This window comes from Pteropus alecto, unplaced genomic scaffold, assembly GCF_000325575.1.
Source record: "Pteropus alecto unplaced genomic scaffold, ASM32557v1 scaffold13, whole genome shotgun sequence".
Classification (NCBI taxonomy): domain Eukaryota; kingdom Metazoa; phylum Chordata; class Mammalia; order Chiroptera; family Pteropodidae; genus Pteropus; species Pteropus alecto.
Genome location: NW_006434373.1, coordinates 3740776 through 3754986, shown reverse-complemented (window position 1 = coordinate 3754986; position 14211 = coordinate 3740776). Strand labels below are relative to the sequence as shown.

The window sequence follows — 14211 nt, the reverse complement described above, 5'->3', positions numbered from 1 at the left end:
TTGTTATTTTTGTAATTTATGGTGATAGAATACACATTTAGAATGAGAATATGATAGCTAGTGATAGTGCAATTGTGCTTATTTTAATAGACTTCCTATATTTTAAAGTCATTCTTTTGTGTACACTTGCTAACAAATTCCAAGAGAAAAACAAGTGAACCTTGTTTTAGTCTAAACACTTTAGGCTATAAGCACATTGAGCAACAAGACAGAATTTAGTGTGCCATTCATTATATGTTTATGCAGGACATGGCACACATTTTCTGTAGAGGGCCACAGAATAAATACTTCAGGATTTGTGAGCCATCAGATCTCTGTTGCAGTGACTGAGCTCTGCTGTTACAAGGAGAAAGCAGCCCTAGATAATACAAATGGACATGGCTGTGTTCCAATGAAACTTTATTTACAAAAACAGGCAGTGGAACTGACTTGGCCCATGGACAATAGTTGCTCACCCATTCTATCATATAAACAAAAGATGCATGGTTGTGATAGTATTTTATGAATCTGGAATGTTTTGATGCCATAAATAGTTATTAAAAAGTGTAATTTATAGATAGTAATCATTTATATTTCCAAGTATAATTTGGAAATATTCTTCGAATACAGCATCTAATTCAATCATCATATCATAAAAAAGCTCCCAGTTGAGGAAGGAGGTAGGGTCTGTTGTAAGATCCATACAAATATAGCTATGTCTATGAGATACCTGACCAAGTACAGGCAGGTAGCTCGGAGGTACAGCTCTTGCAGACATGCAGCAAGTGCTCTCATTTGTGCCTGAGATTAGAAATAAAGTCTACTTATAAGAATAGGGAAATTTGCAATTACTGTCAATAATGCTGTTAATGATTATTCGGTCTTTTTGTCTCTAGTGTTTCTGCATACCTGCTTATAAACCATAGGCGTTTACATTAGCTTATCCCATTTTACTGACAGAAAGATACCCAATGTCATGTTTTTAGACTCCAGTGAGGAATACTTCCCATTTCATTCTGTACTATATAGAGTGATACGAAGAAAATGGCCTGAAGTAAATGACCCTTTGTAATAGGAAAGAAAGGCTAAAACTGTCTCTTCACCAGAGCTTTCTTTATCAGGTTCTAAGACTCAAAATGATGGCAGAATTTCTCTTTTTATGTCCTGAGAAATCTCTTCTCACCTCTCATTTGGTCAGCTTGTGGTCAGGACTCTAATGTTAGCATCCCAATGCACAATGGTATCTTTCTATGTCAGTAGGCTAATACTAGTACTACTGGCCATGTGACTCAGAGAAAGAGACAAACTGGTCAATTACATGTTTTGGTCCATATTTATGTCTAGTGTTGATAGATTGTGAAAGGCTTTTTTGCCCCAATTATACAAATAACATACTGCAATATTTATCTGCGCTTCCATACATACATAGACTTGCTATAAATGTAATTTTAGATATTTAAATGGCCCATGGTAACATATATTTATTGTTTAAATTTATTTTGAAATAATTTTAAAGTTACAAAATTAGTACAAAGAACTCTCACATGCTCTGATCCGAGATTCATTTTTTTCATTTTTTTCCTCTCCTGTTCTTCTTCTCTTACTCTCTCCTCGCTTCCTTTCTTCCCTCCTTCTTTCCTTTCTTGCTTCCTTCTCTCTCTCTCTCTCTCCCTCTCTCTCTCCCTCTCTCTCTCTCTCTCTCTCTCTTTTACATATATTTTCTGAACCATTTGAGAATAAGTCATATGTGTCTTTATAGCTAAATAGTTAGGTATATATTTTAAAATCAAGGATATTATCTAACACCAGTAAATTGTCAAAATATTTAACATCGATAACGATAAGAATGTCTAAATCAGAGTCCCTATAAAACTTTAGCATTTAATTTTGATCATTTTTTTAAGGTGGCATCCTTCAGATTTTTCTAATCAGAAGTTGCTGTTTTTCTTTGATAAGTAATTTATAAGGAAGTACTTTGAGACAATGTAAATATTCTCTTCCTCACAAAAATTTTACCTGTTAAGTTTTGCATAAATGAATGATTCTTATGTGAATTAATTATTTCTCTTATGGTTGCAAAATGTGATTTTCTAACCCCATTCTTCCATTATTAGTAATAATCTACTGTAAGAACTCCTCTTTCTAACTAATTATCAGTATATACTCATGAATTCTTCTTGTTTTTTTTTAACCTGTCTCTTTTTAAAAATTTATTGATATAATATATTGATTGATAACACCATATAAATTTCAAATGCACAACATTATAATTTGGTATCTATATTTTATGGGATGCTCACCACCAAAAGTTTAGTTTATTCTGTTACCATACATTCGATACCCTTATTTTATTCAATGACTCATAATACATTACTATCATTATTTTGATGCTGGAATTGCCCAAGACGTGGCTAGTGAGACTCCTTAAAGCTAGCTTCTGTGTCCTTTTGTCAGGTTCTCATGATCTCTTTTAGCGCTTCCTTGCATTTTGGCTTTCCAAGATGTTCTGGAATTATTTACTTTGCCTCAGATCTAGAACCATCCATGTGTCCAAGAAGCCTTGATTTATTTTCAGGAGAGTAGTATTATTAAACACTAAGGTCTAGGGGCTGGGTGAGCTCATTTGTACTAGGGTGTCATGGCTTTTTGGCCCTTTCAGAACTACAAAATTTAAGATCTAGAAATAGATAATGTGTAGATATGTAGCTATGTATTAAGTGTCATGAATTTACGCTGATACCTATAATTTCAGTCCAACACCACAGGGCTCCTTTTTGCCTTCTTGTATTCCATCATTGTGTCTCCCTTCTGTGACACGCCTCCCTAGTTCCCCATTGATTTATTAATGTCATGACTTTGCATTGAGTGCATTGCTAATAAATGTATTAGATTGGGCAAGCAAAATAATTTGGATGTGGAAAAGGTAGAAACTAAACTGCTTTACTACTAAACATTGCTAACTGTCTGATGGGCTAAGCATGATCTTAAATGAGTTATGTATATTCACATTTTAATCTTGTAGTAATCCTCAAAGTAGATATGACCATAATCATTTTATAGAAAAAGATAGTAAGGCTTAAAAACTGTCTGCATCTAGATCTAGGTGACACAAGAAAAATGCCCTTTAGATCCTTAAACACCATATATAATTTTCACTATGCTATTTAAATTTGTTATCAAAAATCCATTCATCATGGCTCCAGTTTCTTTCTGAGGTGTCAAGAAAGGAGTGTGGGCCCAGAACTTGTATAACCTAACGTCTAATATATGTCAGCTTGCTTTTACCTTTGCAACTTAACGGGATCAGAAAAAGAGGCACTTTTTTCACCTAACAACTGATAGAACCAAATGAGACAGGGTCTCTACGTATAACCTGAGACAGATTAGATCTTGGGGAAATGTGTTTCTGGGTAGTTATTTTCCTGGAATGGGGAGTTACTGACGGAATCCGTATCTTCATGATTTGGTCAAGTGCACTGAAGCCCCTTAAGTCTGAGCAGGTAAGACTCTGTTCCAACAGCTAGGAGAGTAGTAAGTGACACTTAATTAGATAGCAAAGGGCCGAGTGCTCAGGCAGAGGATCAAGACTCCTGGCCAAGGGCAAGGAAGGTCAAAAGTCATCAAGTGGAATGATTAATAGTAGGGAAAATAAAATAGGGGCAAAAGGAAGGATAGGATTCTCAATTATATCTTTCACTCAGAATGTTTTAGTGTTAAGGCATTTGGATGAGGAATAAGTTTAATGTAAATAATGCTTTTAATGCCACTTATGATATTCATTTATTTATTTTCTAGCTAGTGAAAATGTCGTGATCAATCATTTGTTCCAGTCGAAACTGTCACAAACAGGATCCCTTCTGTCTTTGCATCCTTTTAAATTCAGAGGACATAAATCTGCCCTGCTCAGTAAGAAAATAACAGCTTCTTCATTTATCGGAGAAAACAGGAATTATCTAGAACTTAGTAAGGTAGGAATTTTTGTGATTCTTGTTTGTTTGTTTTTAAGTTTGTTTAGAACATTTGCTTCTTTTTAAAAACACAATTCGAAATGCCAATGGAAATAAATTGACATTTTAATTTTTTTTAATTAGAAAAGTTTTTTAAAAGAAAAGTTTGCCTACCTAAAGTATAACCATGAGAGGGAACAATATAGTAAAATATCTTCTAGTGAAAATTCAGTAGCTAATGCAGTATTAATAATGGTATTGGTTGTCTGTACAACATCCTATTTATGTTTCATCTCTATGACTGTCTTTGAGATGAATAGGAAGTAACTTCAGGGATAGTAGGCTTAGAAGGAATTAACTTAACTACCCTATTTTGTTGACATTAATCACTTTAGAAGTTTTCGATCTCTAAAGAATAAATTGTAGTTTCTTACAGATGTAGTGTATTTTTCAGGTGCTAGAAGGTTTTTGCTTTGTTTTTGTTTTGTTTTGTTTTGTTTGTAGAGTGTTAACTTATTTTTTATTATACTATTTTATAATGTATATTCGTCCCACACAAGTGTGGTTACACTTACAACCTAACAGTTCTGTTTGTGAAATAAACCTAAAAATTTAGTAAAGAGTTCTTTCAAATTGAAATATTTTAAGTTTAAAAATTCAGTGCCTTATTGTAGCCCAGTTTGTTTTGCTTGCATCTACCAAAATCATAAAAGATGAGAAATATGATTGGGAAAGTGTCCAGGACAATCATTTTTACATACTCAGTTGTAGCTTACTAAAATGCATTTTAGTTTACCAATAAAAATAAAAGCATAATTAAAATCAGTTCTATTTTAGAAGAGTGGCAGAAATGTGTGTAACATTAGAAATAAGTGTGTGTGGGGGGGTAAATGTGTGCGTTTAGTCTGAAGACCCTAGATTCAGGGATCCTTTGATATAGCTGTTTAGCACTGTATGATCACAGGAATGCAGTCTCACTGAATACAAAATGGCATCTTTTACATAAAAAAGACAAAGGGTGAGAAAGATCTCTATCCCTGAGGGTTTCGCTGAACCTCTGGCCCTTCCTTTCTCACTCATCCTGGAAATCAAGAGTAAGAAATCACTACACACCTCTAAACTATAATTTTTAACCTTAATTATTAAACATTACCAGACATAGATGCCATTAGTCTTTTCCCTAAAGGACTGCAAAAGGGAAATAATTCATAGTAACTCCTTCACCCAGAAAGGGAAATTGAGTGTTCAATTTCAAGGGATGGAGATTTATTTATTATGATTATTCCTTAAGTGTTCCATTTCTCACTTCTCTTCAAACTGCTCTCATCCCTGCACATCCACCACTGTGACCAGCAGGGTAGGATTCTACCCACTCTTTAACTGACCATCACACATGGCTTTGTGTTTGTAGGAAAAGGTTGATCCTGGACCAGTCGCTTTATTTTATAGTCCCTTAATTTTACAGTCCCTTGTCAGTTGCAATTAATCTTTTCAGTTTGACAGTTCATCTTAATGGAAGGAAATGAACTATTGTCATGGAAGCAATAACACCAAATTGAAGAGAGTGTATCATCAGAATGTTTTTTTCTATCAAGATCTTTTTATTTTAAGGCATATGATTTTGAATCAATAGATATGTTGATATAAGTCTGTGCGATTTTTTCAAATGTAATAGTACATTAGTAGCTAAGGTTCCTTTTAACCCCTTGTGAAATTTAATTGATTACCTTCTAACCTTTATTTCTTTACCCGCCAGCTTTATTTCCACTGACATCTTTATCTCTATTATCATTTAATCTTTGCTACATGTGATTTTTTATTCTTTTAAGAGCTGTACATAATTACTTACTGAAGAAAACAGTCTATTGTCATTTTTCACAGACAAGTAATTTATTAACCCCTTTTAGCAGTTTTTTAAAAAGGAGCAAAAATAGGAAGAGAAAGAAAAAATGGGTAAGAAACTAATTGTAATCAATCTTAAAGGAACAAACCAATGCTTGTTAAAACATCCGATCTTTATAACATAAAATATACTCTTTTGCCCCAGAGTAAGCTGTTTCATGATAAATGTAGACAATAATTCAACCAGTAATAATGCCAGAATGAGTTTACTGCACCACCACATGAGTCTAGATCTGTGTTCAGATCAAATTAAACTGGTTGCTGGATAGCGACAGCCATGTACTTGAGAGGTTGGCAGTAATGGTTATTTTTCATGTAGCTCCCCATTTTTCCAACTTATGTAGTGGTACTGATTTTTATAGTCTGTTTTAAAACTGTATGTGCCTGTAAATGAATTTACATAAATGCAGGGGTTAATTTTTTTCTTTTAAATGGAATTTAGTAACTAAATTTACTCACCCTTTATTTATTTATTTTTGTTTTCATTTCAGTTATTAAAAAAGAAAGGATCTTCTACATTTCTACAAAGACTAGAAAGAGGAGGTCCGCTGACGATTGCTTCGCAACTCAGGGTTAGTGTTGTTTTCAGATTTTGAAACTTAAATTTTGATTATACCAACTGTTGAGGGTTTACATAGAATTTTCTCCATTTTTGACCCCTGAGTACTTTCAGAAAAAGTAAACACACACACACACGCGCGCGCGCGTGCGTGCACGTGCACATACACACACACACAGAGTGAGTGAATGCATAATCAATTTAAAAAGTAATGGATTGAAGCTAAAGATTTTTATTTAAAAACTGCTTTATATTTTCAGTCAGTGTCTTTTTTGGAAAATCAGTTTGGTTTTACTTCTCTCCTTAGAAATCTCTAACGGATATTATTGGAAAACTTCAGAAGTGCTCTCCACACTTTATTCATTGCATCAAGCCCAATAACTCAAAGCTGCCAGATACTTTTGATAATTTTTATGTGTCTGCTCAGCTACAATATATTGGGGTGCTGGAAATGGTGAAGATCATTCGATATGGATACCCTGTTCGCCTTTCCTTCTCAGATTTCCTGTCAAGGTAAATTCTGTTCTTAAAACATTGCTTCCACTGCTCAGTGTAGCATACTGACGATACTGTAGCAAGCATCTTCTGATTTTTTTTCTTTTCTCTAGCATTGCTTTTATTGTTTATATTCTTCTGTCTTATGCAAACAAAATTTCACTCTGGGAAACAGTGAAATGCATTGACAAAACTAATGAAACAGTTACTAAATTTTGATAACTTGGAAATCATTTTCACATTCTCTTAAATTTGTGGATTTTCTTGGATTTACACATTTATAAAATTGTTGCATATAATGTTTGCATGAAAGTTATTATTTAAAAGAGGAACATATCTATATGATTATTTTCTCCTTTATGTCTACAAACAAAAAAAATTTTTTTTAAGTTAGAGGTTAACAAACTACTCATGGCCAAATCCATCCTACCACCTATTTTGTAAATGAATTTTCATTGGAACACAGCCAATGGTGAAAAGAATGAGAATGTCTGTTTTTAGGGAATCAAAAAATTAAAGAGGGTGGACAAAAATAAAATCAGGATCTATCTTTTAATTATATATTTGAAAAATGAAGTTTTAAAATAATATTGCTATAAAATAGTAATATTGATGTAACAAGAATAAAATCTAGCATTTATGGTTAAAAATTAGCTGTACAACTATAGTGTGAAAAAATCTTTTTGACAGACCATTCATTTAAGAAAAGAGATTTTGACTTTCTCTTACCAGAAGTTCAATTTGAGCCACTAGTGTGAAGCTGCTAAACTAAAATAAAACAAACCAAAAATTTTAAATTAATTAGTTGGAAATGTTTAGTTCAGAGCAAAGGGCATAATATTTATGACTAAAATTCTATGTTCAATTTTTTTTAACACATGTTTTTCCAGAAGAAGTAGCTTTTCTTTATTGTGTATTTTGGTAAATTTCACAAAAACATAAAGAAGAAAATAAAAATCATGCATTTTCTTGAGCAGTCTGTTTTAGAAAGACTGATAAAATATCTTCAAAAGAGAAGATAAAATCAGCCACATGTCAAGGTAAATTATTTGAGGAATGAGTATGTTTAACTTGAAGAATATATATTTCAGAATGACATAATATTTGTGTTTTAAAACTTAAAAGATGTTTATGAACAAGGTAATAGACACATTGTCTCCTATTTATAGGGAAGAACTGTAATGTATTTTCCATACATAGTAGTTTGGGCACTAAAAGTCATCCCTCCCACTCGTGTTAAGTACAAGTAGTCTCTGAATTAATGAATTTAAAACCTGCCTCTATACAAGTTTAAAATAATAGATCCCAAATACATCCCAGACCTTCTGAATGACAATCAGTAGGGAATGAGTTACAAAGACCCCCTGGTTTGTCTTGTGGTTTGGGTTAAGGTGACATCTACTAGTCTCAGAGGATGACAGGCCTTAATAAATTGTAGTTTGGTCATCAGTAGTGACTCCTTTCCTAAGCATTGCCAAGAACGGTGGTTTTCTAATATTATTCCGTATCAGAATCACTGTAGGCTTGTTAAAATACAGATTCCAGTGCCGCCCTCCCAGAATTTCTAACTCAATAGGTCTAGGTGAGGCCAGTTAATTAGCATTTCTAATGAGTTCCCAGGTAGGTGATGTTCACATTGCTGATATGTGGACAACCCTTTGAGAACCACTGGCCTTGAATACCTAGTCACTTGGGCACAATGTCTTTGTTTTGTTTTATTTTGTTTTTCCCCAGCCAAGGGTTGAAAGTATGTGAATGCCTTGACGATCAAAGTAAATTTGTTGAGAAAGCAAAATTTCAGTCATTTATTGAACTGCTGAATTAAAAAATGCAAATTTGTCGAGATTCCCAAGTGATCTGTATGCACTTGGAGTTTAAGAAGCACCGTTAATGGATTCTTATATTGAATATAAAATAAGATTAATCTCACCCTATGAATGATTTTTTAAGTGCATTTTTAATGCATTTTCTTCCATTTTTAAATTTCGTTAGAGTGTCCTGGAATCATGGAATCAAAGAAGCTTTGTGTTAATTCTTAGTGTTTCACTAGTGTAATCTTTGGTAGCTGCATGAATCTTCCTGACCTCTACTCTAACAAGCAGTTATTTGAATTGCCTTATCCTTCAAGAAAAAGGTGGAGAATGTGTGTGTGTGTATGTGTGTGTGTGTGTGAAATGTTATATATCATAATGATTAGAAAATTCTTATTATCTTTTTATTTTCTTCAAATCCAGTTTAACATATCTACTCTACCTTGACTTATCTCGACTAAAATAGTATATACAATTACTATTTTTTAAAATTAAGTATAGTTTTTCATGTGTATGCATATTTTGCTATACTATGACTTCTAGACAGGGATCATCTCTTTTTCAGTCACAGTCCTTGTGCATTATAGGCGTTTAATTGATGTTTTTAGAATAAACCTAGCATTGTAAATGAATGATTATTCAATTTTCAGTAATGTTTCTGCATAACAGACCAGAGCCATACTTTATTTGTTTAAAAGAGTAATGGAGGTGGTGATTGATACTTTTTGGTAAATGTTTGCATTCCTTTCACCCGCCTCTTATTTAAAGGAAATTTCTACTTATCACCCTTATTTGCAATGACATAGCAATAGAAATAAAATTATTAATTTATTTCAATAGAAATTTGTCATTTTAACTCTCTTAAATTAAGGATACCAGTCTGGAATATTATCACAAAAATGCTGATCCATAGAGAGATCATCACTTTCTATAGAGCTTGAATAAAACACAATCCACATGCTGTCACATCAAGAAATAACAATTTAATATTTATTCAGAAAGCTCATCAGAACTTTGAAATCCACCCCCAGGCAATCAAGCATTATATAAACAAAGCCTAAAGGTGCAATTTAATAGAAAATTTAGATTGCCAAAATATCAGATAACAGAATGTATTGTTCCTATGTAAAATATTTATTTCTATTCATACCACCTTGTCTTAACTGTTAGAGAATAAAGTCCTGTCAAAACAAATGACTTTGTTTGGTATATGAAAAAATAATGTGGTTACAAGAAAAACTGGACAAATAGGAAAAAGATATTCAGTTTCGAAGCAAGCACCTTCTTATCTGAACAGCATTTATTGTTTGTGAAATCCAACATGATGATAAATGTGGATAATGAACATGGCCATGGAATCTGTAAGCAGACGTGATGACATTGCAAATTTGCTCCCTGGTATCCTGGCTTTAATAACTTCATCATTCTGAGTCTTCCTAATTGAAACTAGAGACTTGTGTTAGTTGAGAGGATCTTGTTTTGAGTAAGTGTAGAAGTATGCTTGTTGAATTTTTTCTGATAGCATCAATAGCTTCCAAGAGGGATGATAAAGATGTAAGGTTCTGTCTCTCGTGGCAAGAGACTTCACAAGTTTGGATATATGAAGAACGAGGGAAGGAGCAGCAGAACTAAATTATTATTTAAAAATCATGATAACATAATAGGATTACCTATTGCTATGGACTGAATTGTGCCCCCTCATTTATATGTTGAAGCCCTAACTTCCAATGTGACTGTATTAGGAGATGGCACCTATAAGGAGGTAATTAATGTTAAATGACGTCATAAAAATGGGGTCTTGATCCAATAGGATTAATGTCCTTATAAGAAGAGACACCATAGAATGCATTTTCTTTCTCCCTTAGATGAGGGTGTAATGAGAAAGCAGCTGTTTGCAAGCTAGGCAGAGAGCCCCCAGTAGAAACTAAATAGCTAGCACCTTGACCTTGGACTTACCAGCCTCTAGAACTGTGAGAAAGGAAATTCTGTTATTTAAGCCACCCAGGCTATGGTGTTTTGTTAGGACAGCCTGAGCTGGCTAAGATAACTGTGTTTGTAGGTATGTGGTTATATGGTGTTAATAGATAGCAAAGCTGGACAAGTTATGCTGTAAAGTTTTCGGTACTTTATTTATGCTGATACTCATGTGCTAATGGAAGAAAATATAGTTTACCTGTATATGTCATGTGGTTTCAGAAACTATGTTTTGTTCATGCAATCGTATCATCCTTTCTACCTTTTTCTCCATTTACTCTATGACATTTACTTGATATTCAAGATTCACCCATGCATCCTCTTCTTTGGAAAATCTTTCATAAAATCTTCAATTGGTTTGTGTACTCTCTAAGCTTCAAAAAGGCCTTGCGAAACACACGTATGTTCATTAGATCACACTGGAAGTATCTATTTATGTGCCAATCTCAACCACTAGACCAGAGGTTAACAAACAATAGCCCACAGGCCACTCTGGCCTGCCACCTACTTTTGTATGACCTGAGAGCTAAAAGTGTTTTGTTTTGATTTTTTACATTTTTAAATTGTCACAGGATATCCTCAATTTTACCTCTTGGTGTACAATGCCTAAAATATTTATGCTCTGGTCCTTTACAGAAAAAATAGCTACCTCTGCACTAGACCATAGGCTCCTTGGATGAGTGACATCCCTTATTATTAAATGTCTAGCCTCTAGCAGAGCATCTGAATCCATACTCTGTGAAATAAACAGAAAAGATCTAATATATTCTTCCTTCTCAATGACTTTCTTTAATGTTGGTTAGATGCTTAAGTTTGTGGGATTTTTCTGATGGCGTTATAAAGACAACTTTCACCAATATGTTCTGTAGAACAAGAAATCTCAAGTCAGTGACTTGCAACAGCAAAGATTTATTTATCTCTTATATTACATTTGATTGTGGTTTAGAGGTAGCACACGTAAGCTGAAATTAGCTCTGTGCTGGGGCTATTTTTCACGATAAGCCCAGGGCGAAGGGATAGCCCAGATCTAGAACATGACCTTTCTATGAAAGAGGGAAAAGAGAAATGGATGAATGGCTTTTATGACTTCTGCTGAGCTGTGGCCTATGGCACCCCCTTATATCCATAGGTAAAGGCAGTTACTTGGCCAAGGAGAATATCAATAAAGTGGAGGATTGTCCTAATAATGGGAGGTACTACAAAATACCTAACAAAGAGTGGAAATGTGTATACTTCTGGCTCTGTTATCTGTTGTTGTATATCAGACCACCCCAAAACTTAGTGGCATACAATGACAATTTATTATTTCGCCCTGTTCTGTGAGTTAACTAGTTGGGCATTCTTGCCAGAGGTCTTTCTAACAGTCACAGCCATATAGCAGAAGAGATTGGTTAGCTGAAGGCTCAATGGATTGAATATACAAAATGGCTTCTTCACTCATGTGTCTGGTGCCTCAATGCCCCCTCACCCCCGCCCCACCGCCGCCCGCCTTATGGCCTCTCCCTCCAGAAGGATAGTCTGGACTTCTTACCTGGTGGCTTATGGTTCCAAAGGGCCAGAAAGGAAACCTAAAGGCTGGACCTAGGACTAGTATAGCATCACTGACCCTGTATATTATTGGTCAAAATGGTTGCAAACCAGCCTGGATCTTTTCAATGGGAAAGAAGCAATTGACAGTGGCCAACTTTGAAACAAGCTACCATATCCTCTTAAAGGGAGAACATGAAAGTAATTGGGAGCAATAAAAAAATTTTCATACCTATACATAGGAATTGCTATTATTTTCATGACTTGTAACCACATTATTTTTTCTCAGTTAGTGTATATGAGTTTGATGTGTTGAATAATATGATACCATCATGTGTTTTTTTACAACTAATAGAATTTTGGGGAAAGAATCATATGAGTCAGTGCTGAAGAAATGGTTTTGAGAAGTCCTTAAAGGTATGGTACCATGCAGTGTACCTTGTGTGGTACCACACCATCTTTTTCAAAGCTATATTTAATACCCTGTATGCTTATAACATTATAATTAATAGAGATTTTCAATTATGATCCGTGCCAGATTTTAGTCATATGTATCTCTACGCAGGGTGCTAACCCTGTAAATTTTCTGCCTCTTCCATATTTAAGAAAGAACTCATTTGGAATATAACTCTGGATCTTGGGTGGCAAGCTTCTCAGGGTCATGTCCATCATTCATCTACAAGCTTGTTTATGGTTGGCAGCGGAGAGTAGGACAACATCACTACGGGGAGAGCCTGACCCTTTAATGAGGTGACTTTATTTAGAAAAGACAGAAGGACTTGTCCAGTAAAAGCACCACAAGGATTGCTATTATGTTTGGCATGATGAGGGAGCACGATCTGTGTTTTGAGATTGTTGCTGGATGAGATCCCTGTTAGAAATAGTCTGAATCATTTAGCTTGTTTAAATGACACAGTTGTTGCTGAAAGGTCAAGCTGTGAAAGAACACAGCCATGATTAAATTGGGTGTGGGGAGAGGAATGAAAGAAGACACACTTCAGTTTATTGGATTAAACTAATGGGCAGCGGCTGCCCAATGAAGCAGAATCATCAGTTACAGATATGGGTTGGAATCTTCTAAAAGTTTTCCTTGTTACATGAAAGTGATGCCAGTTACTGTCAAAACAGCTTTAATAGAAATGTGAATTAATAAGTTCAGGAGCTACTAAATATTCTAAAAGCTTTAATTGGCAAAGGAGAAATTTTCTTCAGGGTAATTTTGCCAAATCTAACTGTATTCTTGCTGCTAAAAAACTTTGTGCAAGATTGGCTGATTGTCTAAGGTTTTAATGATGTTTGGGAGGAAAAAAAGCCTTCTTACTTTTCAATGGAATATAAAATAGGAGAGAGAGGTATAAAAGATTCCAGAGGTCATTTCAACTTAAACATAATTAAGTATATTTTAAAAGGAATTTTTTTTACACTGATCAGTGGATCATGTATCAAAAATCTCCCCATCATCTACTCTGAGGATCTGCAAACTTTTTCTATAAAAGGCTAAGTAGTAATTATTGTAGGCTTGCAGGCCATAAGGTCTCTGATACAACTACTCAACTCTCCTTCATAGCAGAAAGCAGCTACAGACAGTATATAAAAGAATGTGTCAGCCAGTATTTTAGTATACTAAATATTTTTTTAGTATACTAAAAAAGGTGGTAATTTTTTTTATATACTGGAAGGTGGTAATTTTTTTTATATACTGGAAGGTGGTAATTTTAATCCAAGGGTAGCTAATTTCTTATCTAGTCTCATTCACCCTCTTTATGATCGAGTCAGGAAAACAAATTTCATAGGAAAAAGGATGAAGAATGAAAGATGACTGTGATGTTTTTGCTTTTATACTTCATAATCTGGTTTAAATCCTAATTTTTACTCTAATAAGCTATATGATCTCCCATGACGGCATCTATTCATTCATTCAGCATTCATTTCTTTATTATTTATTCATTAATTCTTACATTATACAAGTCTTTTACTGAATCAAAATGTCATTATTACTTGAGAATTGTCAGCAGCA

At 34.2% G+C, this 14211-nt stretch overlaps 1 protein-coding gene across 5 annotated transcripts in view; it reads left to right on the top strand.

Moving 5' to 3' along the window:
- MYO16 (myosin XVI) overlaps positions 1–14211 on the top strand; it is a 516601-nt gene that overhangs the window by 375706 nt on the left and 126684 nt on the right. For all 5 annotated transcript variants that reach the window (XM_006909366.3, XM_015587388.2, XM_025045004.1 and 2 more), the window contains 3 exons: positions 3775–3947; positions 6320–6400; positions 6695–6900. In XM_006909366.3, coding sequence (XP_006909428.1) covers positions 3775–3947; positions 6320–6400; positions 6695–6900 — 460 coding nt within the window. The remainder of the gene's footprint in view (positions 1–3774; positions 3948–6319; positions 6401–6694; positions 6901–14211) is intronic.